This window comes from Halichoerus grypus, chromosome 4, assembly GCF_964656455.1.
Source record: "Halichoerus grypus chromosome 4, mHalGry1.hap1.1, whole genome shotgun sequence".
NCBI lineage: Eukaryota > Metazoa > Chordata > Mammalia > Carnivora > Phocidae > Halichoerus > Halichoerus grypus.
Genome location: NC_135715.1, coordinates 161,817,426 through 161,842,909, shown reverse-complemented (window position 1 = coordinate 161,842,909; position 25,484 = coordinate 161,817,426). Strand labels below are relative to the sequence as shown.

Here is a 25,484-nt window from a genome sequence, read left to right as displayed (position 1 = left end):
TTCTTTGAAGAAAATTCTTTTTTTTTTTTTTTAAAGATTTTATTTATTTATTTCAAAGAGAGAGACACAGCGAGAGAGGGAACACAAGCAGGGGGAGTGGGAGAGGGAGAAGCAGGCTCCTTGCTGAGCAGGGAGCCCAATGCGGGCTTGATCCCAGGACGCTGGGGTCGTGACCTGAGCCAAAGGCTGCCGCTTAACGACTGAGCCACCCAGGTGCCCCGAAAATACTTTCTTATACTCTATGTTTCTTACACTTATTCCATGCTTCATGCCATAGGTTTTCTATTTCATAGCTTCAGATAACCCTCTGTATCATCTCTTACCCCAGACAATGTAAAATCACCGTTATGACCACTTTGTAAAGAAAGTTTAATAAAATTGCAAAGAGAATGGGAACTCAAACATTTTTTAGACTCAAACAAATAAATGACTTTAATGTGCTTTTTAAGAAAGCTACCATGTGTAAAATGATAATCCTTCATACAATAGCATATAGATTAACTCTAGAATGCTCTAGACTAGAAACAAAAGAGGGATTAATTTTAGGTAAAATGGTTGCTCACTTGTGTTATAATTTATAACTGAAATTATAATTTTTAAAATAATTTTTATTATGTAGTTAATGAATATCCATTGTAGAAAATTTGGAAAACAGGTAAACAAAAGATACATTATTCTTCATATTATTTATGTAAGGATACTCTTATCAACCAGAGAGAAACTTAGAAGTTTTTCTCAGTAATTCTCTTTAATTTCAATCCAAACCATCTTTCATTTCTTCTATTCAAACTATAAACTTGGCCATGAATACTTCAGCTAACAGTTTAAAGTAGCATTCTCACCTTTATATGCACGACACATACGTGACATACACATATACCTTTATATGCACGACACATACGTGACACATACATATACCTTTATATGCATGACACATACGTGACAGACGCATATACCTTTATATGCATGACACATATGTGACACATACATATACCTCTATATGCATGACACATACGTGACACATACATATGCCTTTATATGCATGACACATACGTGACAGACGCATATACCTTTACATGCATGACACATACGTGACACGTACATATCCACCCGTCAGCAAGTATGTCTAACTGCCAGTATACCTCTGGCACTCCACTGGTTTCTTTTGCTTCAAGAAGGCGTACCAGCCTGTGGCAAGCAAGCGAGTGACTGAGAGGTAGATAAAGCAATAACTTTGAGTCCAGTCAAAAGTATAAACAAAAATAAACATAAGTTACATGTAAACTCTGGCACTAGTATGGATTATGATACATTTCCAATTGATCTTGAAGTGACAGTATACCTAGACGAAGTGACTGGTAAGCAGTGGTTTAACGTTCTATTAGTAGTCCTGAAAGAAAATCTTTTGAAATCTTCGCATAACAAAATGAACGTCACGGAAACAGTATTTTCAAAGCAATGCAAGTCAACAGTTTCAAGAAATTAAGGTCTAGTAAGGTTAATATATTTTGCTAAACAGCATAAAACTGGTTATTTATAAAATACACTCACCATTTGTGCATTAGAATCCCCCAATGACTGGAGTTCATATTGAATAGGCTGCTCATTTTGGTCCACTAGATGGAACTGTTCTGCAGAAAGAGTCTGTGTCTGAGTCAGGGCCCCTGGTATATTCTGTGATGTGAGTGAATTATCTGCTTCATGAGAGGTGATGGGTAAAACTCTAGGAGAACCATTCTGTCCAAAGGAAGGATCCCTGGAGTCCATACAGGTTAGATGCTTTTGCAAAGAAAAAAAAAAAAGCACTTGGGTGTTTGTAAAATATGTCACAATTTGTATTTTTTAAATTTTTAAAAAAATTTTTAAAAGATTTTTTATTTTTATTATGTTCAGTTAGCTACTGTATAGTACATCATTAGCTTTTGATGTAGTGTTCAATGATTCATTAGTTGCATATAACACCCGGGCTCATCACAACAGGTGCCCTCCTTAATACCCATCACCCGGCTACCTCATCCCCCTATCCCCCTCCTCTCTGAAACCCTCAGATTGTTTCCCCAAGTCCACAGTCTCTCATGGTTCGTCTCCCTCTCTGATTTCTTCCCCTGCAGTTTTCCCTCCCTTCCCCTATGGTCCTCCATGCTATTCCTTATATTGCACATATGAGTGAAACCATATGATAATTGTCTTTCTCTGCTTGACTTATTTCACTTATATAATCCCCTCCAGTTCCATCCATGTTGATGCAAATGGTGGGTATTCATCCTTTCTGATAGCTGAGTAATATTCCATTGTATATATGTACCATATCTTCTTTATCCATTCATCTGTTGAAGGGCATCTCAGCTCCTTCCACAGTTTGGCTATTGTGGACATTGCTGCTATGAACATTGGGGTGCATGTGCCCCTTCTTTTCACTACATCTGTATCTTTGGGGTAAATACCTAGTAGTACAATTGCTGGGTCGTAGGGTAGCTCTATTTTTAACATCTTGAGGAGCCTCCATACTGTTTTCCAGAGTGGCTGTACCAGCTTGCCCACCAACAGTGTAGGAGGGTTCCCCTTTCTCCACATCCTCACTAACATTTGTTGTTGCTTGTTTTGTTAATTTTTGCCATTCTAATTGGTGTAAGGTGGTATCATATTGTGGTTTTGATTTATATTTCCCTGATGGCTAGTGATGTTGAACATTTTCTCATGTGTTTGTTAGCCATTTGTATGTCTTCTTTGGAGAAGTGTCTGTTCATGTCTTCTGCCCATTTTTTGACTGGATTATTTGGTTTTTGGGTGTTGAGTTTGAGAAGTTCTTTATAGATCTTGGATACAAGCCCTTTATCCATAATGTCATTTGCAAATATCTTCTCCCGTTCCGTGGGTTGCCTCTTAGTTTTGTTGATTGTTTCCTTTGCTGTGCAGAAGCTTTTTATCTTGATGAAGTCTCAAAAGTTCATTTTTGCTTTTGTTTCCCTTGCCTTTGGAGACGTGTCTTGAAAGAAGCTGCTGTGGCCAGTGTCGAAGAGGTTACTGTCTGTGTTCTCCTCTAGGATTTTGATGGATTCTTGTCTCACATTTAGGTCTTTCATCCATTTTGAGTTTATCTTTGTGTAAGGTATAAGAGTTTCATTCTTCTGCATGTGGCTGTCTGATTTTCCCAGCATCATTTATCGAAGAGACTGTCTTTTTTCCATTGGATATTCTTTCCTGATTTGTCGAAGATTAGTTGACCACAGAGTTGAGGGTCCATTTCTGGGGTCTCTATTCTGTTCTACTGGTCTATGTGTCTGTTTTTGTGCCTATACCATGCTGTCTTGATGATCATATAGCTTGAAGTCAGGCATTGTGATGCCCCCAGCTTTGGCTTTCTTTTTCAACAATCCCCTGGTGATTCGGGGTCTTTTCTGGTTCCATACAAATTTTAGAATTGTTTGTTCCAGCTCTGTGAAAAATGTCGATGGTATTTTGAAAGGGATTGATTGCATTGAAAATGTAGATTACTCTGGGCAGCATAGACATTTTCACAATGTTTATTCTTCCAATCCATGAGCATGGAATGTTTTTCCATCTCTTTGTGTCTTCCTCAATTTCTTTCATAAGTGTTCTGTAATTTCTAGACTACAGATCCTTTACCTCTTTGATTAGGTTTATTCCTAAGTATCTTATGGGGTTTGGTGCTATTGTAAATGGAATCAATTCCTTAATTTCTCTTTCTTCAGTCACACGGTTAGTGTATAGAAATGCAACTGATTTCTGTATCCTGCCATGTTGCTGAATTTCAGTATGAGTTCTAGTAATTTGGGGGCGGAGTCTTTTAGGTTTCCACATAAAGTATCATGTCATCTGTGAAGAGAGTTTCATTTCTTCCTTGCCAATTTGAATGCCTTCTATTTCCTTTTGTTGTCTGATTGCTGAGGCCAAGCCTTCTAGTACTATGTTGAACAAAGGTGGTGAGAGTGGGCATCCCTGTCATTATGTTCAGTTAGCTACTGTATAGTACATCATTAGCTTTTGATGTAGTGTTCCTGACCTTAAGGGAAAAGCTCTTAGTTTTTTCCCCACTGAGAATGATATTCGCTGTGGGCTTTTCATAGATGGCTTTTATGATATTGAGATATGTTCCCTCTATCACTATATTTTGAAGAGTTTTAATCAGGAAAGGATGCTGTATTTTGTCAAATTCTTTTTCTGCAAAAATTGAGAGGATCACATGGTTCTTGTCTTTTCTTTTATTAATGTGCTCTATCACATTGATTGATTTGCGAATGTTGAGCCACCTTTGTATTCCAGGTATAAATCCCACTAGGAATAAATCCCACTTGGTCATGGTGAATAATCCTTTTAATGTACTGTTGGATCCTATTGGCTAGGATCCTGTTGAGAATTTTGGCATCCAAGTTCATCAGGGATATTGGTCTATAATTCTCCTTTTTGATGGGGTCTTTGCCTGGTTTTGGGAGTGGAGTGTTTTGGGATCAGGGTAATGCTGGCTTCATAGAATGAATTTGGAAGTTTTCCTTCTGTTTTTATTTTTTGAGACAGCATCAGTAAAATAGGTATTATTACTTCTTTAAATGTTTGGTAGAATTCCCCTGGGAATCCATCTGGCCCTGGACTCTTGTTTTTTGGGAGGGTTTAGATTACTGCTTCAATTTCATTACTGATTATTGGTCTATTGAGATTGTCTATTTCTTCCTGTTTCAGTCTTGGTAGTTTTTTTTTTTTTTTAAGATTTTATTTATTTGACAGAGAGAGAGAGACAGCGAGAGCAGGAACACAAGGAGAAGGAGTGGGAAAGGGAGAAGCAGGCTTCCCACTGAGCAGGGGACCTGATGCAGGGCTCGATCCCAGGACCCTGGGATCATGACCCGAGCCGAAGGCAGACGCTTAACGACTGAGCCACCCAGGCACCCCTCAGTCTTGGTAGTTTATAAGTTTCCAGGAAGGCATCCATTTCTTCCATGTTGCTTAATTTTTTGGCATATAGTTGCTGGTAATAATTTCTAATAATTGTTTCTATTTCCTTGGTGTTAGTCATGATCTCTCCCCTTTCATTCATGATTTTATTAATTTGGGTCCTTTCTCTTTTCTTTTGGATAAGTCTGGCGAGAAGTTTATCGATCTTATTAATTCTTTCAAAGAGCCAGCTTCTAGTTTTGTTGATCTGTTCTACTGTTTTTCTGTTTTCTATTTCATTGATCTCTGCTCTAATCTTTATTACTTCTCTTCTCCTACTTGGTTTAGGTTTTATTTGCTGTTCTCTCTTCAGCTCCTTTAGGTATAAGGTTAGTTTGTGCAATTGGGATTTTTCTACTTTTTTGAGAGAGGCTTGGATGGCTAGGTATTTCCCTTTAGGACCACCTTTGTAGTATCCCACAGGTTTTGGAGATGTGTTTTCGTTCTCATTAGTTTCCATGAATTGTTTAAGTTCTTCTTTAATTTCCTGATTGATCCAGTCATTCTTTAGCAAGATGCTCTTTAACTTCTAAGTGTTTGAATTCCTTCCAAATTTTTTCTTGTGATTGAGTTCCAGTTTCAAAGCACTGTGGTCTGATAACATGCAGGGAATAATCTCAATCTTTTGGTATTGGTTGAGACCTGATTTGTGACCCAGCATGTTGTCTATTCTGGAGAAAGTTCCATGTGCATTCGAGAAGAATGAGTATTCTGTTGTTTTAGAGTGGAATGTTTTATATATATCTACGAAGTCCATCTGGTCCAATGTGTCATTCAAAGCTCTTGTTTCTTTGTTGATTTTCTGCTTAGGTGATCTGTCCATTGCTCAGAGTGGAGTGTTAAGGTCTCCTACTATTAATGTATTATTATCAATATGATTCTTTATTTTGGTTAACAGCTGGCTTATGTAGTTGGCTGCTCCTATGTTGAGGGCATAGATATTTACAATTGTTAGATTTTCTTGTTGGATAGATCCTTTAAGTATGATATAGTGCCCCTCTACATCTCTTACTATAGTCTTTGGTTTAAAATCTAATTTGTCTGATATGAGAATTGTTACCCCAGCTTTCTTTTGAGGTCCGTTGGCATGATAAATGGTTCTCCATCCACTCACTTTCAATCTGGAGGTGTCTTTAAGTTCAAAATGAGTCTCTTATAGACAGCATGTGGATGGGTCCTGTCTTTGTATCCAATCTGCAACCCTGTACCATTTCATGGGAGTATTTAGGCTGTTCATGTTGAGAGTAACTATTGAAAGGTATGAATTTAGTGCCATCATATTGCCTGTACAGTCCCTGTTTCTATAGATTGCCTCTGTAGATTTCTGGTCTATATTACTCTTGGGGTCTTTCTTCTTTTATAGAATCCCCCTTAATATTTCTTGCAGGGCTGGCTTGGTGGTCACATATTCTTTCAATTTCTGCTGGTCCTGGAAGTTCTTTGTCTCTCCGTCCGCTCTGAATGACAGCCTTGCTGGATAACGTATTCTTGGCTGCATGTTCTTCTCATTTAGGACCTTGAATATCTCTTGCCAGCCCTCTCTGGTTTTCTAGGTCTCTGTGGATAGGTGTGACATTATTCTGATGTTCCTCCCTCCATACGTAAGAAATCTCTTCCCCCGAGCTGCTCTCAGGATAGCTTCCTTGGCTCTAAGATTAGCAAGTTTTACTATTACGTGCCGGGGTGTTGGTCTATTTTTATTGATCTTGGGAGGGGTCCTCTCTGCCTCTTGGACATGAATGCTTGTTTCCTTCCCCAGATTAGGGAAGTTCTCAGCTATGATTTGCTCAAATATATCTTCTAGTCCTCTCTCTCTCCACCCCCTCAGGGATCCCAATAATTCTGACAATGGAACATTTCATGGCATCATTGATCTCTCTAAATCTGTTCTCATGGGCTTCCAGTTGTTTATCCCAGTCTTCCTTGGCTTCCTTCCTTTCTATCAGCTTATCTTCTAGATCACTAATTTGTTCTTCTGCCTCATTTACCCTGGCCATTAGAATATCCAGTTTAGACTGCATCTCATTCATAGCATTTTTAAGTTTGGCCTGATTAAATTTCATTTCTGCCCTAAGAGATTCTATATTGTTGCTAATGGTTTTCTCAAGACTAGCTATTGCCTTCAAAACTGCTACCCTGAAGTCTATCTCTGACACCTTGCTTATATCCATATCCATTAGGTCTGCAGCAGACGCCATTGTCTCTGGTTCTTTTCTTTGTTGGGAGTTCCTCCTCCTAGTCATTCTGTTGAGGGATGGTTCAGGGAATGTACAGAGTCCAAAAAATCAACCACAACCCAAGCAAGATGCAGCCTAGAAAAATCTGGAGCAGTCGGAAGCCACCACCGAAAAAACAAAGCCAAAATGAAACCGAAGAATAAAATTTATAGAATTAAAAAAAAAAATTTTTTTAATTAAAAATTTAAAAAAGGGGGGGAGTGAAGGAAAGGGGGATATAATCCCTCAGTGTGGACAAAGTAGGGTGTTTCAGTTCTTCCTGGGTGTATTTTGTTGTTTGCTAAAGGGCACTACTTCCCAAAATTACAGGGAAAGTAAAACTGGTATATATATAAAGGTAATATTGAATAGGGAAAAAAAGACTACATTAAAGCATATATCTGTATTAAAATATATAGGTGTGAAAAAATATAAGCTAAAAAGCTACTATGAATTATAAGTTGATATACTGAAAATCTGGTTGAAATGAGAAAAAGGTAAAAAGAAAAAACAGAGAAGAAGCATAAGAGAAAGAATAAAAAGAAAAAGGGAGCTGTATCTGAAAAATACACAAGCTGTGAGGCAACGCCTGGAGCTCAATATACTATTTTCCCCTGATGTTGGGGTTTTACAGTTTTATGGGGGTTTTACAGTTTTATGGGGGCCCTAGGGTTGTCTCCTCTTGTTCTTCCAGCCTGTCTTCTGGGGGAGGGGCCTGACACTGTTTCTCAGGAACCCTGCTTGGGCAGAGTTGCCCTGCCCCTTGTCGGGGCGGGGGGGGGGGGGGCAGCTAGGCTCCGTAGAAACTCGTTTTTTAAGCTTTTGTTCTCTGGCAGCTTTCTGTGCCTCTTCTGAGGGTCAGAGCAAAAATGGCCACACCCAGATCTCTGTCCCAGAGCAGAGAAATCACAGTCTGCTCTCCTCTGAACCCTCCGAATACACAGTCTTCCTTTCTGTAGGTGCTGCTGAAAACTGCAGCTTCCCATAAGGGGTGCGCACCCACAGCAACCTTCTCAGTGGTCGACCCAGGGGCCTGGGCTTGTCTCTGCCCTTTGCGCTTCTAAAACCACAAGCGGTCCCAGGTCCATGCGTGTGCACCCGCAGCGCCTGGATTCTGTCTGAGTGCTGCTCTAAAGCCCTTTCCCAGCCATTACCACTCTGTGAGGTTTTGCCGGCTCCGGCGCAAGACACTTTTGCCTGCCTATTCATGACTCTGCCCTTCCTACCTTGCGAGAGGCAGCATTTTTCTGCTTGTAGAGATCCAGATATATATTCTTACATCTCAGGCTGATTTCGTGGGTGTTCAGAATGGTTTGGTAGGTATCCAGCTAAATTCAGGGGACCGGTTGAAACAGGGTCCCCTACTTCTCCGTCATCTTGTCCCCCTCAAAAGATTTTATTTTTAAGTAATCTCTACACCCCAATGGGGCTCGAACTCACCTCAAGATCAAGAGTAGCATGCTCTACCAACTAAACCAGCCTGGTGCCCTTAATGTTACAATTAAAAAAAAAAAAAGAATGTTTATCAGCCACTGTGGGAAACAGTATGGAGGTTCCTCAAAAAATTAAAAATAGAACTACCCTATGATCCAGTAATCACGCTACTGGGTATTTACCCAAAAATACAAAAACACTAATTCAAAGGGATACACGAACCTCTATGTTTATAGCGGCATTATTTACAATAGCCAAATTATGGAAACAGCCCAAGTGACCATTGATTGATGAATGGATAAAGATGTGGTATAAGACACAATGGAATATTACTCAGCCATAAAAAAAGAATGAAATCTTGCCATTTGCAACAACATGGATGGAGCTAGAGAGTATAATACTAAGTGAAGTCAGTCAGAGAAAGACAAATACCATGATTTCACTCATATATGGAAGAAACAAAACAAATGAGCAAAGGGAAAAAGAGAGAGAAAGAGAGAAACCAAGAAATAGACTCTTGATAATAGAGAATATACTGATGGTTACCAGAGCAGTGAGAGGAGGGAGGTTGGGGGAGGGGAGGACCATGGGCAGATGGGTTAAATAGGAGATGGGGATTAAGGAATGCACTTGTTTTTGGGTTTGTTTTTGTTTTTTTGTTTTGTTTTTACAATTTTTTAAAGTAGGCTCCATGCCCAATCCAGGGCCCAAACTAACAACTCTGAGATCAAGACCTGAGCTGAGATCAACAGTCAGATGCCTAACCTTAGACTGAGTCATCCAGGCGCCCCAGGAGTGCACTTTTGATGAACACCAGGTGATGTATGAAACTGTTGAATCCATATATTATACACCTGAAACTAATATAATTTGTTAACTATACTGGAATTTAAAATAAAATATATAGAATTCTATAATAAAAAGGGAAAGATTCATTTTTCAGTTAATTATTCACTTCACTTTTTGTAAGAGTTGTCAATTCACACAGACTGATATAGACAAAAAGCAGTTCTTAAGTGAAATTGCTGATTTTTTATATTTTATTTCAATTTTATTGAAATAAAGTTGTCCATGGGAACATAACATGAAATCATGATATGTAATTCAAAATACAGATTTTTCTTTATATATAGATATTTATGAATATAGAATTTTATAATATAGAGCTTTAATTAAAAATAAAGCTCTATATTAATTAAAAGTAAAGCTCTATATTATAAAATTAAGTATATGATAGAATTGTGGACAAATTGTAATAGTCTTAAATACATTAAATATAATACTATTTCTTATATGTTAAAAAGTTATTAAATGGGGGTGCCTGGGTGGCTCAGTTGGTTAAGCGTCTGCCTTTGGCTCAGGTCATGATCCCAGGGTCCGAGGATTGAGCCCCACATTGGTCTCCCTGCTCAGCAGGGAGCTTATTTCTCCCTCTCCTTCTGCCTGCCACTCCCCCTGCTTATGCTCTTTCTCTGTCAAATAAATAAATAAAATCTTAAAAAAAAAAAAAAAAAGTTGTTAAATGGAATGGAAAAAAGTTCCCAGTTGAATTCCTACCTCAAATACCTGAGAATCTGTTTTTGATTCTTCAGAATCATTATGGTTGACTCTTAGTGAATCATTAGATTGTTCCATGCTGGTATATTCAATTCCATTTTCTTCTATTATTTAATAGCTGAAAAAAAATTTAAGTATCTGATTAAAGCACTTAACATTTTTATGGAATGTTTGTCTTAAACAAATCTCACATTTCCCCTACTGTGTTACCCAATACAATTCAGGTTAAATCATTTCCATTCTACAGATTAAGAAAAAAAACATTTTTTTAAAATGACTTGCCAAGGCACCAGAATACATTCAAAGCAAAACAGAGATTACCATTATGTAGTTCCCTCATCCTACCCTTAATTACACTCCTGTACTGGTTAATTAAGATTGTTGTTATGGGACAGGTACTTTTCACCCTTTCAAATACTTCTAAAATTCTTATTTTACAAAGATTTAATGCAAATAAAGGTTCTTAATTTTATGAGTTGGGCATGCACTATTGTAGCATTAGATAATTTAAGAAAAGATATTTTGGTGTAGACAGAGATTATATACACATAGCTCTTATCATAATACACATCATACCACTCATACTGGGTTGACAAACTTTGAAAATGAAGAAATATGTATTCCAAAAAGTTTGAGCCACTTAGGCCTAGTAAAGTGATTAGCTTTTGTGGTGATTTTGTCTTTACACACACACGTGCATGCACACACACACACACGCACATGCCCCCTGGGGATATTTGGCAATGTCTGGAAATATTTTTGGTTGTCAGAACTGAGAGGGAAGTGCTACTAGAATCTAATGGGGAGAAGCTAGGGGTGCTGCTAAGTATTTTGGAATGCTCACAGCAGCCCCCAAAACAAAGATGTCAGTGGTACTGAGGTTCAGAAACCCTGGCCTAATATATTATAGTGAATACTGGATTCTGCATTATCCGAAAGGAATGATGATTTAAGTCTCAAAATTGGAGTAAAGTCAAAACAAAACTGTTGAAGAATACCACTGAAAAATTTATAATATAAACTTCATAGAACCCACACATTTTATTTTTCATAAGACAGCATAATTGTTTTTTAAAAATCCTGAAAATTTTATCTTTAAATTAACATGTATTAAATTGAACTTCCTTTTTTTGTTTTTGCTGTATAGTTCTATGGATTTTAACACATGTAACCACATCACAGTCAGGATATACAATAATGAAATCATCCTATGCCCTAAATTAAATTTATACCTTGTACTCAGTTGCTATATATATTTGAACACACTGGGGGTGCCTGGGTGCCTCAGTCGGTTAAGTGGCTGCCTTCAGCTCAGGTCATGATCCCAGGGTCCTGGGATCGAGCCCCGCACGGGGCTCCCTGCTCAGCGGAGAGCCTGCTTCTCCCTCTCCTTCTGCCTGCCTCTCTGCCTACTTGTACTCTCTCTCTATCTCTCTGTCAAATAAATAAATAAAATCTATAAAAAAAAAAAAAAAGAACACACTGAAAACTTATTTTTCTGTGATAGCATCCACACATACATTTGTAAAATTAACCATTTCAGAAAATCTACAAGGTTTGCCACTTCATATCTCCAAAATATTATAAATACTTCTACTCAAATATAAATTATAAGTTAAAATCAATCTTATTTTTAATATATAGCTTTAAAATATCTTAAAATTGCTTCTCTTTTAAGATTTTAAATTACCACTTGTATTCTAAATTAATTTACATATAAAACTTAGGAATAATGTTTTATATATGGTTTAAAAAATAAAAAGAAAGTTCCACTAATGGAAATATGGCAGATTAGATAATATAGAAGGCTCTCTTGCTAGAAAACAAAACAAAACAAAACAAAACCAGAAAGTTTATCTAAAACAAAAATATTTTGTGACTGGGAGTTGCTACAGGAAGTAACAAAAATCAAAGGCCATTCCCTGCCCTCCATATCCCCTCCCCACCACAAAAGAAAAGCAAAAGATGTGAGCCAAAACCCAAGTGATAAGCACAAGCAAAGAGGAAAATTTCTGCAAGAGCGTTACTAATACACAAATTTTATGGCTGGGAAACCACGGCTTGGATAAGCAGTTCTCAGGGGAGGGGAACTTAAAGTTCCCAAGACTAGGAACCTGAAAGATCCTGAGACAATAGTTTAGTAAGAAAAAATGGAGCTATTATTTGGAGGAACACAAACCCAGTTAAGGCATTAGTTACCTTACATGTAAGATTAAATATAAGCTTATAATCAGAGTGTCAAAAACACAAGGAAATAAACCACCAAAAGAAAGAGCCAGCAAATTTAGACACCTCCTACAGACTTCAAATATTGGAACCATCTAACAGTGAATATAAAAATCATTTAAAACTCAAAGAAATAAACATGAATGAATCACAGGAATAAGCAAGCAACAAGACTGAAAAGTTTAATCTGAAAGAAAACCAAACAGAACTTTCAGAAATAAAAACTGTAAGTCAATGGATGCATTAAATACAATAAATGCAGAAGAAAGAACTACTAAATTAAAAGTCAGATTTTTAAAAAATTACTCAGAATGCACCATATGAAAAACAGAAGATAAAAAAATATGAGGAGACTTAAAACTAGGAAAAATACAGTAAGTACAACATACTTATAACTGGAATCTCAGAAGAAAAGAGAAAATGGATGAGAGACAGTATTTGAGGAGATAATGGCTAACAATTTTTCAAAAGTGAATCCACAGATAAAGTACAAAATATACCAAAATAAATCAAAAGAAATCCATACCCAGTGTAGTAGAAGTACAAAATTCTAAAGAGAAAGGAAAATCTAAAAATGTAGCCAGAGAGATAAGATCACCCATGGGGTACTGACATTAGATACATAGCAGTCTACTCAATAGCAACAATGGCAGAAGTCATGGGAATAAAAAAAAAGTAATTATCAGTATATGATTACATATGCTCAAGACCATTTTTTTCACAAAACAGGGTGAGAGAAAGATACTTTAAGATGTTAAAAAACTCAGAGTTTAGGGGCGCCTGGGTGACTCAGTCGTTAAGCATCTGCCTTCGGCTCAGGTCATGATCCCAGCGTCCTGGGATCGAGCCCGCATCAGGCTACCTGCTCAGCGGGAAGCCTGCTTCTCCCTCTCCCACTCCCCCTGCTTGTGTTTCCTCTCTCACTGTCTCTCTGTCAAATAAATAAAATCTTTAAAAAAAAGTAAAAATAAAAATAAAAATAAAAAACTCAGAGTTTACAATGAACAGATCCTACATGAAAGACATTTCTAAAGAATACATCAAATAAAAATGATACCAGAAGGAAGTCCTGAGATGCTACCAAAATGGTAAGCTAGTAAGTTAATAACTCTATGAAAAATCTAAATAAACACTGTCTGTATAAATAACAATAATGCTATTATAATTTTGTGTATGTGTGTTTTAAGAATAGAAGTAAAATACTGAAGAACTAAAAATACACATAACTCAGGAGGGGGTAATGACAGATGAACACAGTATATCAAAACTTATGGAATGCAGGGAAAGTGGTGCTCAGAGGGAAATATAGAGCAAAAATGCCTATATTAAAAAAAAAAATCTCAAAACAATAACTTGACTTTATTCCTCAAAAACAAATTTAAGAGCCAACTAAACTGAAATCTAGCGGAAGGAAGAAAATAATACAGATTAGAGAAGAGATAAGCAAAATCAGGAATAGAAAAACAAAAGAATTTATGAATCTAAAAGTTGGTTCTTCAAAAAGATTGACAAAATTGACAAACCTTTATCTAGACTGACAATAAAAAAAGAAGAAAGACACAACTAAAATCAGAAATCAAAGTGGGACATGAGTATAAAATATTACAGAAACTAAAAGGATAATGAGAAAATACTAAGAACAAACGTACAACTATCTCTATTTGCATATGGTCTTATATATAGAAAATCCTGAAGAATTCCCAAAAACACCATCAGAGTTAATAAATTCAACAAAGTTACAGGATATAAGATCAATATGCAAAATTCCATTGTATTTCTATATACTAGCAATGAACAAACCAAAAATGAAATTAAGAAAATGATTCATTTACAATTTTATCAACAGGAATAAAATACTGATGAATAAATTTAAGCAAAGAAGTATAAGACTTGTACATTAAAACTACAAAATATTGCTGAATAAAATTAAAGATCTAAATAAATGGATAAACTGTGCTCCTGGAGTTGGAAGACATGAATATGGTAATACTACCCAAAGCAATGTATAGATTCAATGCAATCCTTATCAAAATCCCAATGCCTTTTTTTTAGTCATGGAAAAGCCAAATTCATATCGAATTACAAGGAACCTGAATAGCCAAAACAATCTTGAAAAAGAACAAAGTTGGAGGACTCATTCTTTGCAATTTCAAAACTTCCTACAAAGCTACAATACTCAAAAGCTCTATTACAAAGCTGTAATCATCAAGACAGTATGGTACTGGCACAAAAACCGACACATAGATCAATGGAACAGAATAGAGAGCCCAGAAATGGACCCTCAACTCTATGGTCAACTCATCTTCGACAAAGCAGTAAAGAATGTTCAATGGAAAAGAGACAGTCTCTTCAACAAATGGTGTTGGGAAAATTGGACAGCCACTTGCAAAAGAATGAAACTGGATCATTTCCTTACACCACACACAAAAATAGACTCAAAATGGTTGAAAGACCTAAATGTGAGACAGGAGTCCATCAAAATCCTAGAGGAGAACACAGGCAGCAACCTCTTCAACCTCAGCCATAGCAACTTCTTCCTAGAAACATCGCCAAAGGCAAGGGAAGCAAGGGCAAAAATGAACTACTGGGACTTGATCAAGATAAAAAGCTTTTGCACAGCAAAGGAAACAGTCAACAAAACCAAAAGACAACTGACAGAATGGGAGAAGATATCTGCAAATGACATATCAGATAAAGGGCTAGTATCCAAAATCTATAAAGAACTTATCAAACTCAACACCCAAAGAACAACTAATCCAATCAAGAAATGGGCAGAAGACATGAACAGACATTTTTCCAAAGAAGACATCCAAATGGCGAACAGACACATGAAAAAGTGCTCAACATTGCTTGGCATCAGGGAAATCCAAATCAAAACCTCAATGAGATACCACCTCACACCAGTCAGAAGGGCTAAAATTAACAAGTCAGGAAACGACAGATGTTGGCGAGGATGCGGAGAAAGGGAAACCCTCCTACACTGTTGGTGGGAATGCAAGCTGGTGCAGCCACTCTGGAAAGAAGTATGGAGGTTCCTCAAAAAGTTGAAAATAGAGCTACCGTACGACCCAGCAATTGCACTACTGGATATTTATCCCAAAGATACAAATATAGTGATCCGAAGGGGTACGTGCACCCCAATGTTTATAGCAGCAATGTCCACAATAGCCACACTATGGAAAGAGCCAAGAGTCCATCAACAGATGAATGGATAAAGAAGTTGTGGTTTATATATATACAATGGAATATTATGCAGTCATCAAAAAAAAAAAGAAATCTTGCCATTTGCAACAATGTGGATGGAACTAGAGGGTATTATGCTAAGTGAAATAAGTCAATCAGAGAAAGACATGTACCATATGATCTCACTGATACCAGGAATTCTTAATCTCAGGAAACAAACTGAGGGTTGCTAGAGCGGTGGGGGGTGGGAGGGATGGGATGGCTGGGTGATAGACATTGGGGAGGGTATGTGCTATGGCGAGCGCTGTGAATTGTGTAAGACTGATGAATCACAGACCTGTACCTCTGAAACACATAATACATCATATATGTTAAAAAAAAAAAAAGTAGGAAGGGAAAAATGAAGGGGGGGAATCAGAGGGGGAGATGAACCATGAGAGACTATGGACTCTGAGAAACAAACTGAGGCTTCTAGAGGGGTGGGGGGTAGGGGGATGGGTTAACCTGGTGATGGGTATTAAAGAAGGCACAAATCATGGAACACTACATCAAAAACTAATGATGTATGTATGGTGATTAACATAACATAATAATAAAAAATGAATAGATGAAAACACACACACACACACAAAAAGAAGGCACGTATTGAATGGAGCACTGGGTGTTATAGGCAAACAATGAATCATGGAACACTACATCAAAAACTAATGATGTAATATATGGTGATTAACATAACATAATAAAATAAAACAAACAAAAAAAAGATTTATTTATTTGAGAGAGAGAGAGAGAGAGAGACAGTGAGCAGGGGGAGGGGCAGAGGGAGAGAGAGAATCTCAAGCGAGATTAGGCACCCCTTGTCAACTGCTTTTCGATAAAGGTGCCAAGGCAATTAAGAAAAAAGGGACAGTCTTTTCAACAAATGGAGCTGAAACAATAGCTATATGCAAAACAGTAAATGACCCTTACCTCAAACCATAAAAAAAAATTAACTTGAAACAGATCATGGCCTGTAAAACTATAAAACTTCTAGAAGAAATCATAGGAGAAAATCTTTGTGACTGTGGGTTTGGCAAAAAATATCTTAAACATGACACAAAAAGCACGAAAATATAAGTCTATAAAATGGACATCATCAAAATTAAAAACTTTTATTCATTACAGTTTGGGAGAAAATATTTGCAAAACATATTCCTGATAAAGGAGTTTGTATCCCAGCTCTGTAAAGAACTGTTTCAACTCAATTATAAGACAACAACCAAACAAAAAGTGGGCAAAATATTTGAACAAACACTTTACTAAAGAAGATATGCAGCCAGCTAGAGAAAGGTAAATACCACATGATCTCTTACATGTGGAACTGAGATACAAACTTCCAGTTATAAAATAAGCAAGTCATGTGGTGCCTGGGTGGCTCTATCAGTTAAGTGTCCAACTCTTGGTTTCAGTTCAGGACACGGTCTCAGGGTCTTGAGATTGAGCCCCATGTCAGGTTCTGTGCTCAGTGCAGAGTCTATTTGAGATTCTCTCCCTCTTCCTCTATCCCTCTACCCCCTCTCTCTCTCTAAAATAGTAAATAAATAAATCTTTAAAAAAAAAAAAAGATTCTCTCCCCCTGCCCCTCCTCCCTGCTTGCTCGCTCTCTCTCAAAAAAATAATAAGTCACAAAGATAAAAAGCACAGCACATAGAATATAGTCAATAGTATGGTAATAACTTTTTGACGACAGATGGCACCTACACTTATCACGGTAAGCATTTCATAATGTTTATAATTGTCAAATCACTATGTTGTACACCTGAAACTGCTATTATATGTGAACTTCAATTTTTATTTTTTTTATTTTTATTTTTTTTAAAGATTTTATTTATTTATTTGACAGAAAGAGACACAGCGAGAGAGGGAACACAAGCAGGGGGAGTGGGAGAGGGAGAAGCAGGCTTCCCACGGAGCAGGGAGCCCGATGTGGGACTCGATCCCAGGACCCTGGGATCATGACCTGAGCCGAAGGCAGACACTTAACGACTGAGCCACCCAGGCACCCCTGTGAACTTCAATTTTTAGAAAAAGGCTATTAAGCCAGAAAAGACAAGGGAAACCTTAAGTGCGTACTGATAAGTGAAAGAAGTCACTCTGAAAAGGCTACATACTATATAATTTCAAATATACGACATTCTTAAAAAGGCAAAACTATAGACTCAGTAACAAGATCAATAGTTGCCCCAGGTTGAGAGATTTTTATTGTGATGAAACAATTCTTTCTGATACCGTAATGGTGGATACATGACATTTTGATATGGGTTTTGTGAAAATCCATATAATTATACAACACAAATAGTGAACCTTAATGCAAACTATAGACTTTTGTTCACAATAATCTATCAATATTGGTTCATTAACTTTAAGAAATATGCCACACCTGGCTGGCTCAGTCTGTGGAGCATGCAGCTCTTAATCTTAGGATTGTGAGTTCTAGTCCTGTGCTGGGCATAGAGCTTACTAAATAAATAAATATTTTAAAAAAAAAGAAACATACCACACTAATGCAAAATGTTAATAAAGGGAAAACTGTGTGCTAGCAGATAGAGGAAGAAATGTGTGTGGGGGGGAATATGGAAATCTTTGTATTCCCTGTTTGATTCTTCTTTTTTTTAAGATTTATTTTAGAGAGAGAGTGCGCACAGTGGGAGGGGCAGGAAGAGGGAGAGAGAATCTCAAGCCAACTCCGTGCTGTGTGTGGAGCTGGAGGCAGAGCTTGATTCCACCACCCCCAGACCACACCCCAAGCTGAAACCAAGTTGGGACGCTTAATTGACTGCACCACCTAGGTGCCCCTGCTCGATTTTTCTGTAAATCTATTGATTTTTCTGTAAATCTTCCAATATCCAGAGTAGAAAAATAAAAGAACACTATTCAAAAAGAAAAGTCTTACAAAGTTAGATTCAACTACTGAGGGATGTATTAAAACTGAAATAATTGCTGTCAAGAATACAATTCAATTTTTTTTTTTAATATTTTTATTTATTTATTTGAGAGAGAGAATGAGAGAGAGAGAGCATGAGAGGGGGAAGGGTCAGAGGGAGAAGCAGACTTCCTGCCGAGCAGGGAGCCCGATGCGGGACTCGATCCCGGGACTCCAGGATCATGACCTGAGCCGAAGGCAGTTGCTTAACCAACTGAACCACCCAGGCATCCCTACAATTCAATTTTTTAAAGTAAATTAATTATACTGAAATGTTCACTGTCTAAACATGATGACATCAAGATTAAGAAATTTTTTTTTTAAGATTTTATTTATTTATTTGAGAGAGAGAGGATGAGAGAGAGCACATGAGAGGGGGGAGGGTCAGAGGGAGAAGCAGACTCCCCGCCAAGCAGGGAGCCCGATATGGGACTCGATCCAGGGACTCCAGGATCATGACCTGAGCCGAAGGCAGCCGCTTAACCAACTGAGCCACCCAGGCGCCCCAAGATTAAGAAATATTTTTGAGGGGCACCTGGGTAGGGCAGTTGTTTAAGCCTCCGATTCTTGGTTTTGGCTCATGTTGCGTTCTCAGCATTGTGAGATCAAGTCCCACGTCCAGCTCCATGCTCAGTGTGAGGTCTGCTTAGGACTCTCTCTCCCTCTGCTCCTCCCTGCCCCCCCTCACTCTCCCTCTCTCTAAAATGAATAAATCTCTAAAAATATATATATATATTTTTGAGAGCCCTTTGAGTTTTAAATATAAACACTATTATGACAAAATAGATGAAGATTATGAATTTGTCATAGCTATATAATTTAATATTATACTTAATATTAGCTAGAATTATTAATAATCACTCTATATTCTGTGATATAGAACCTATTACCACCATTTTACAGAAAAGGAAACTGAGGCTCATTGCTCAAGGTTATAAGGTTATCAATTATTGAGTACTACGGTAAAGCACTATGCTAAAAGGTTTTTTTTTTTTTTAAGATTTATTTGTTTATTTGAGAGAGAAAGAGAGTGTGAGTGGGGGTTAGGGCAGAGGGAGAGGGAGAGAAGCAGACTCCCCAGTGAACATGGAGCACAGCACAGGGCTGGATCTCACAACCCTGAGATCATGATGAAAGCTGAAATCAGGAGTCGGAGGTTTAACCAACTGAGCCACCCAGGTGCCCCTAAAAGTGTTTTATATATGTCATTTTATATAATCCTTTCAACAACCCTGTGATTCAGTTACTTGCTCCAATTTACGTGTAAGGAAATAAGACTCAGGCAATTAAGTAACTTTCTCAAGATTACAAATATACTAAGTGGCTGAGCAAGGTACATGTACTGATCCCAAAGCCTACTCTTTATTATTACAATAGGAACTCTTTCAAAGTAACAGAAAAAAACTCCCTCCTTCCTTCATTAGTCATGGCTTTAATTTTTTTTTTTTTGATAGGTTAACAAATTATAGATGCTAAAAGAAAATTCTTCGTTCATTTTTGTTCTCCACTTCTCCTAGTTCAAATTCAGTTAGAGGCAGTCCCTAAAGCACCAAAGCCCTCCTGCAAACAATCTAAACATCTCTGATCTCTTGAAAAAGCTAGAGTTCTAATCTTGCAGGCACTGTAGTCATTGAGAAAACATTCTGCAAATAGATTCAAAAGTGGAGCTTGAGAAGGAGAAGTGAAAAGTGCAAATAGCTTAGGGGAAAGAATTCTAAAATCTTACTCCCAGTTTCCTAATAGCTGCCCTGATCCCATTACAAATTATCCCTACTGGCCTAAATCTTTTTCATTTTATTTACTTTCTCTTACCCTAGCTGAAATTTTCATTGGAGATAATAAGCATTTTCTCTTAAAAAAGAAAAAACTCTGGACAGAGTATCAGTCATTAACAAATTTGTGTAAATTTAAATCACTTTCTTCATTTAAGAAGAGTTCAGAATAGCTACCCTGGGAAGTTTAATTTGGAGGTGAGAAAGCAAGTACACTTGAAGCTCAGAACACTTAAAAGGGCTTCAGCAGAGGCCTGAGCTATGTTGCAATGAAGAGGACAGGATGGATGCCCCAGGGAATTGTACCAGCAAAGATGGTGAGGATGCTGTTTACAGAAAAACACCTACTTCAGGACTTTGTTCAGACTGGGATTTTACCACTCAAAGATAATTTCTTTTTCTGCTGTCTTTTGGGAACTGAAAACTCAAAATTTTCTTTTCAGTATGTACATCTATACTACAGGTTAAAGAAGTTTTTTATGGTTACACTGGGTAAATACTACTTAGTTTCTATATGGAAAAATGGGTTTCGATATCTATTGACTAACCCATTGTTTAACTGGAAGTTCAAAGTACATTCCTATGTTACAGACATCCTTTAAAAAAAAAATTTGAATGAAGCGAAAAGAAAAGCATTACTCCTTCCTCCCTTAATTCCCCCATCAATTTGCATTATGCTTTTCAATCCTGACAAATGCAGGGTGACTTAAAATATCCAATTTTCCCATCTAACCTCAATGTCAGTACATGCTAGAAATTATTATATCTCACATTTTTTTTTTAAAGATTTTATTTTTTTGTCAGAGAAAGAGAGAGATTGAGAGAGAGAGAGAGAAAGCACAAACAGGGAGAGTGGCAGGCAGAGGGAGAAGCAGGCTCCCCGCTGAGCAAGGAGCATGATGCGGGACTCAACCCCAGGACCCTCGGATCATGACCTGAGCTGAAGGCAGATGCTTAATCACTGAGCCACCCAGGCGCCCCCTAACTTTCAATTAACTATGTCAAAGTGAAATTTTTAAGAATGAAGATATTAAGTATCTAGGTATTTTCTTCCAACTGGTAAACATAAACAGAACAAAGTACCTATATACAAAGTGTAATTTGGTTTTTCATTAATATATAATAGGTAATAGTTAACTTTTATAGAGCTGTTACTTTCAATTAGTTAAAAATAAAAGTATTACCTTCAGGTAGTAGCTCAAATTTCAATTCAGGCCTCAAGCATTCTATCATTCCCAGAAATGCCCTCTCTTGTCCACTTAAGTTGTTCCTTTGGGGGGCACTAAATCATGATAGTTGTGGCTTCATTTGTGTGAGAGCTATAATTATGTCTTCACAGCAGCATTTTTTCTGTAATGAGAAGGTATTCAATGTATATTTTCTTTTCCTACACATAAAGAAAACTACTAGATTTTGTTACCCAGGTTTTATTATAAAATAGCCATTACCATCCCGGTACAGTAGAACCATCAACTAACTCAGCTGAAGAAAACTAAAGATTAGGACTGACTTTATAGATAACTGCATGTGTCCAGGAGTAGGTGACTTAATCTCTCTGTGTCAGTTTCCTTATCTAAAATTAGGTGTTTGGACTATGGTTTTGTTGCAACTCACATTCTTTAACTACTACTGAAACAAAGACCTCCCCAGTAAATTGCATCTCTCATGAAATATTTACTAACAGGGCATTTTTTTTGGAACCATAGAAGCTTGAGAACAAAGACTGCCCTCCCTAAACCTGTACACCCTGTAAAAAATCCTGGAACTGGTTTGACAAGGTTAGTTTTTAAGCAAATCATATTGGGATTACATAAAGAAAACAGAAAGAAAGAAGAACATATTACATGTATAGACAGCTAATGATTGGAGTTCACAACACACACTAAAGCATTACATTTTGCTGTCAAATTGCTTTCTAGAATATTTCACATCACTTAAAAAAGTGGATTTTACCTTATATCAAAAGCAAAGATTAGGAAGAAACTGTTAAAATAGAAGTTTCATGTTTTATAGGGAAAAAGGGCTTTTTATTGTTTATACATATTTAATGCATGGCAGAAAGGAAAAGACTGACTATTCAGGCTGTATTCACTCATATCTCTGTGGACCATATTTGGGCTACTGCTGTTTTGCTTTTGTTCAATAGCAAATTTTATTTGTTCAAAACTTTACATGTAATTCTCTTAACATCTGATTATTTTGTTGAATTTCCTCTACAGACTTTTGTGTGGTAAAATGTATCTGTTAAAACCAATTACCTGAGAATAAATCCCCAAACAGGGTAACTGAATGATGAAGCCACTTTTAGTTTAGTCTTAGAGATTTCTCCTAATTCTAGGTCCTTGTTAGTGTCCTAAGATTTAAAGGATCTTGAAATATATTAAATATCAGGGCCAGATATTTTAACTTATTAACATTAAAAAAATGTTGCTCAAAAGTACTTTAGAAAATAAAATTTCTCTCATCTTTTAGGGTAGGTAAATGACACAATATTCCTTTTATGATGTATACAAAATTACTATCAATCAGTGGTGTCAAAAATTAAATCAAGACTCCTAGTTCACAAGTATTCGATAGAACAATTTATTTTTTGGGGCGCCTGGGTGGCTCAGTCGTTAAGGGTCTGCCTTCGGCTCAGGTCATGGTCCCGGGGTCCTGGGATCAAGCCCTACATCAGGCTCCCTGCTCGGTGGGAGGCCTGCTTCTCCCTCTCCCTCTCCCCCCTGCTTGTGTTCCCTCTCTCGCTGTGTCTCTCTCTGTCAAATAAATAAATAAAATCTTTAAAAAAAAAACAAAACTATTTTTTTTTAAAGACGGGTTTGGAAAGTTATGTGTTAAGTCAACATCAAAATTTTAAATGTATGCAAATATATATAAATAATAACTTATTTTAACTTTTCATTGAAAAAAATTTAAGGCTGGTGTTCACAATGTCTCTTTAATCTAAGGTTTGCCCTCTCTATAAACTTCCCTATAATCTTGGTTTCTATCCATTTCTTACCCTGTAAATACATACCTCATTTTACCTCTTTGCTCTTTGAGAGCTATACAGATTATTTCATTTAATCCTCACATTCACTGAGTTGGATCTTATCTCTGTAGATAAGAAAACCAAAGCTGTCAAGTAACTTGCCTAAGATCAGAGAGAGCATTAGAGCTCAGATTCAAAACTAAGCTGGAAAAAAAAAACCCAAAACAACAGAACTCTGAAGCCCATGCATAGTCTTCAGATCATACCATACCATGCCATTACATGCAGAAAAAAAAGAAACCTTTAATAGAGACACATATCTTCCAAGCTGTGATTTTCCAGATAACAATGTGTCTTCATGAAGACCACAGTAAATGAATCACGTACGAAATCAAGAACAAAAAGCTTGAAGTTAATGTTCTAAGAAAAACACTCAAAAGTACTACCCTAAGTACTGCATGGAGGGAACACCAAATATGACACGAGTCACTACTAAAAAAACACCAAAGCCATCATAGTGGGTGTTCAGTTACTCTAGAACACTTACAATTTTCCTTAACTAAAAGGTCTCAAATGAAAAATGTACTTTAGTGAATTCAACATTTCTGCTTTGCAAATTGAAGTTTTATCTTATTAAGTATATATTTAGGTTCTGTATCTTACTGGTCATACTTCTCAATTCAAATTAAGATCAACCTATAGTGACTATCAGGTATTGTACTTTCTTAAATGTCAAATTAATGATCGCTAAAACTTATTAAACTAACCATACCTTTTTTGTTATTTTTAAGATTTTATTTTTAAGTAATCTCCACCCCACCCCCCCAGTTTTGGTCTTGAATTTACCCAGAGATCAAGAGATGCATGGTCCACTGACTGAGCCAGCCAGGCACCCCTCTAACTATAAATTTTTAAAAGATATTTTAACCAATAATATTTTATCAATAGTAAAAAAATAATCTGAAAAAGAACCTAATTATTTGAAGATTATTTCCAGCTCTATGAATGTTAATTCAGGCAATTTTACTGCTGTAACTAAAAAAATCACTTATGATTAAAGGAAAATGTTTAAAACTGTTAAATTTCTTTCCACGTCTACCAAATTCAGAAAATATGGATTAAATAGCAAGACTTCAGTTAAGAAAGTGTTTCAAGCTTCAGGTGGTCTAAGGCATACAATTCTGACCATTACAATGAGTCACATGGTTAAATGACCACAGGTTCTATTTGCAAGCCCAGTCCTTCCTTTCCTAGGACTTCAGCAGAGAGATTTTCTTTTTATTCCTCTATCCATGAAGCTATTCTCTCTTATTTGTTCAGGTTGGCAAAGGTTCTAGCCAACAGACATCTAAATGATAATGATGGTGATAAATTTAACATTTACTTGTGGCATTTAATTCTCAGTGACCCAAGTGTGGCACAGAGCGGTTAATAAGTAGTTGAGGCATTCAAGTTCAAGAGCCCGCATTCTAGAAAGGTGAGTGAATTTAAAATAGTCCTACTTTCATTATCATTGCTTTCCAATAAAAGATTATTTTTCCGCTTACAATTGTTTAAATACTTTCTCATAGGCTATGGTTTATTTAAATACCAGGTGCCTACTTAATTGCAGCGCATCTTTAAACAACGTAAAGGAAAGCTTTAGTTGTTTTCACCTGCACACATACCGCTCTGCCCACAAATTCTGCAATCCAGTTTAGCCTGATTCTAAACTGCTGTCTCTTGAAGTCCTCCTCTTGCAGTTTTGGCGAACGACTTAAAATGTGACTTTGAGATCTAGATAGTATCTCTCCATCCATCCTCCCACAGAGAAATAACTAAATTCAATTAGAATAACTCTCCGGACCATTCAGATTAAGGCATAGGCCTTTAGGTAACTTCAAGACCAAACAAACAAACAAAAAAGTCAAAAATTGTAGGAGAATGTGGGGGAAGACGCCTTTCCCCTTCTAACCAGAAGATATAAATGGGCTCATAAGGAGAAAACAAAACAAAAAACACAAAATCTAAAAAGCGGGGCTCTTGGCTGCGTGAAGGACCACACACTAGGCGCTCCCGCCCAAGGGGGTCCGGGTCCTTCTCCGCGGCGGTGGCGCGTCCTGAAGCTCAGCAACCCTCCTCCAGACACTTAATCTCCACCTTCTCCAGCCTGCCTTCCCGAGCGCCTCCCCGCCCCCCCCCCCCCCGGCCCCAGCGCGGCCCCGGGAGGGGAG

General features: G+C 37.2%; 1 protein-coding gene across 10 annotated transcripts in view; it reads right to left on the bottom strand.

Annotated features, from left to right (window-relative positions):
• The window catches only part of CARF (calcium responsive transcription factor), a 93,597-nt gene that overhangs the window by 67,726 nt on the left and 387 nt on the right, over positions 1-25,484 (bottom strand). For 7 of the 10 annotated variants that reach the window (XR_013447326.1, XR_013447328.1, XR_013447327.1 and 4 more), the window contains exons 2-4: positions 21,485-21,650; positions 10,158-10,275; positions 1,552-1,779 (exon numbers count right to left, since the gene is read on the bottom strand). Coding sequence is in view for 6 of the 10 variants with exons in the window: in XM_036073929.2 (XP_035929822.2) it covers positions 1,552-1,779; positions 10,158-10,235 (306 nt within the window). In the remaining 4 variants the exon portion in view is untranslated. The remainder of the gene's footprint in view (positions 1-1,551; positions 1,780-10,157; positions 10,276-21,484; positions 21,651-25,484) is intronic. The other 3 variants (XM_036073926.2, XM_036073925.2, XM_036073927.2) reach the window with 3 other exon arrangements.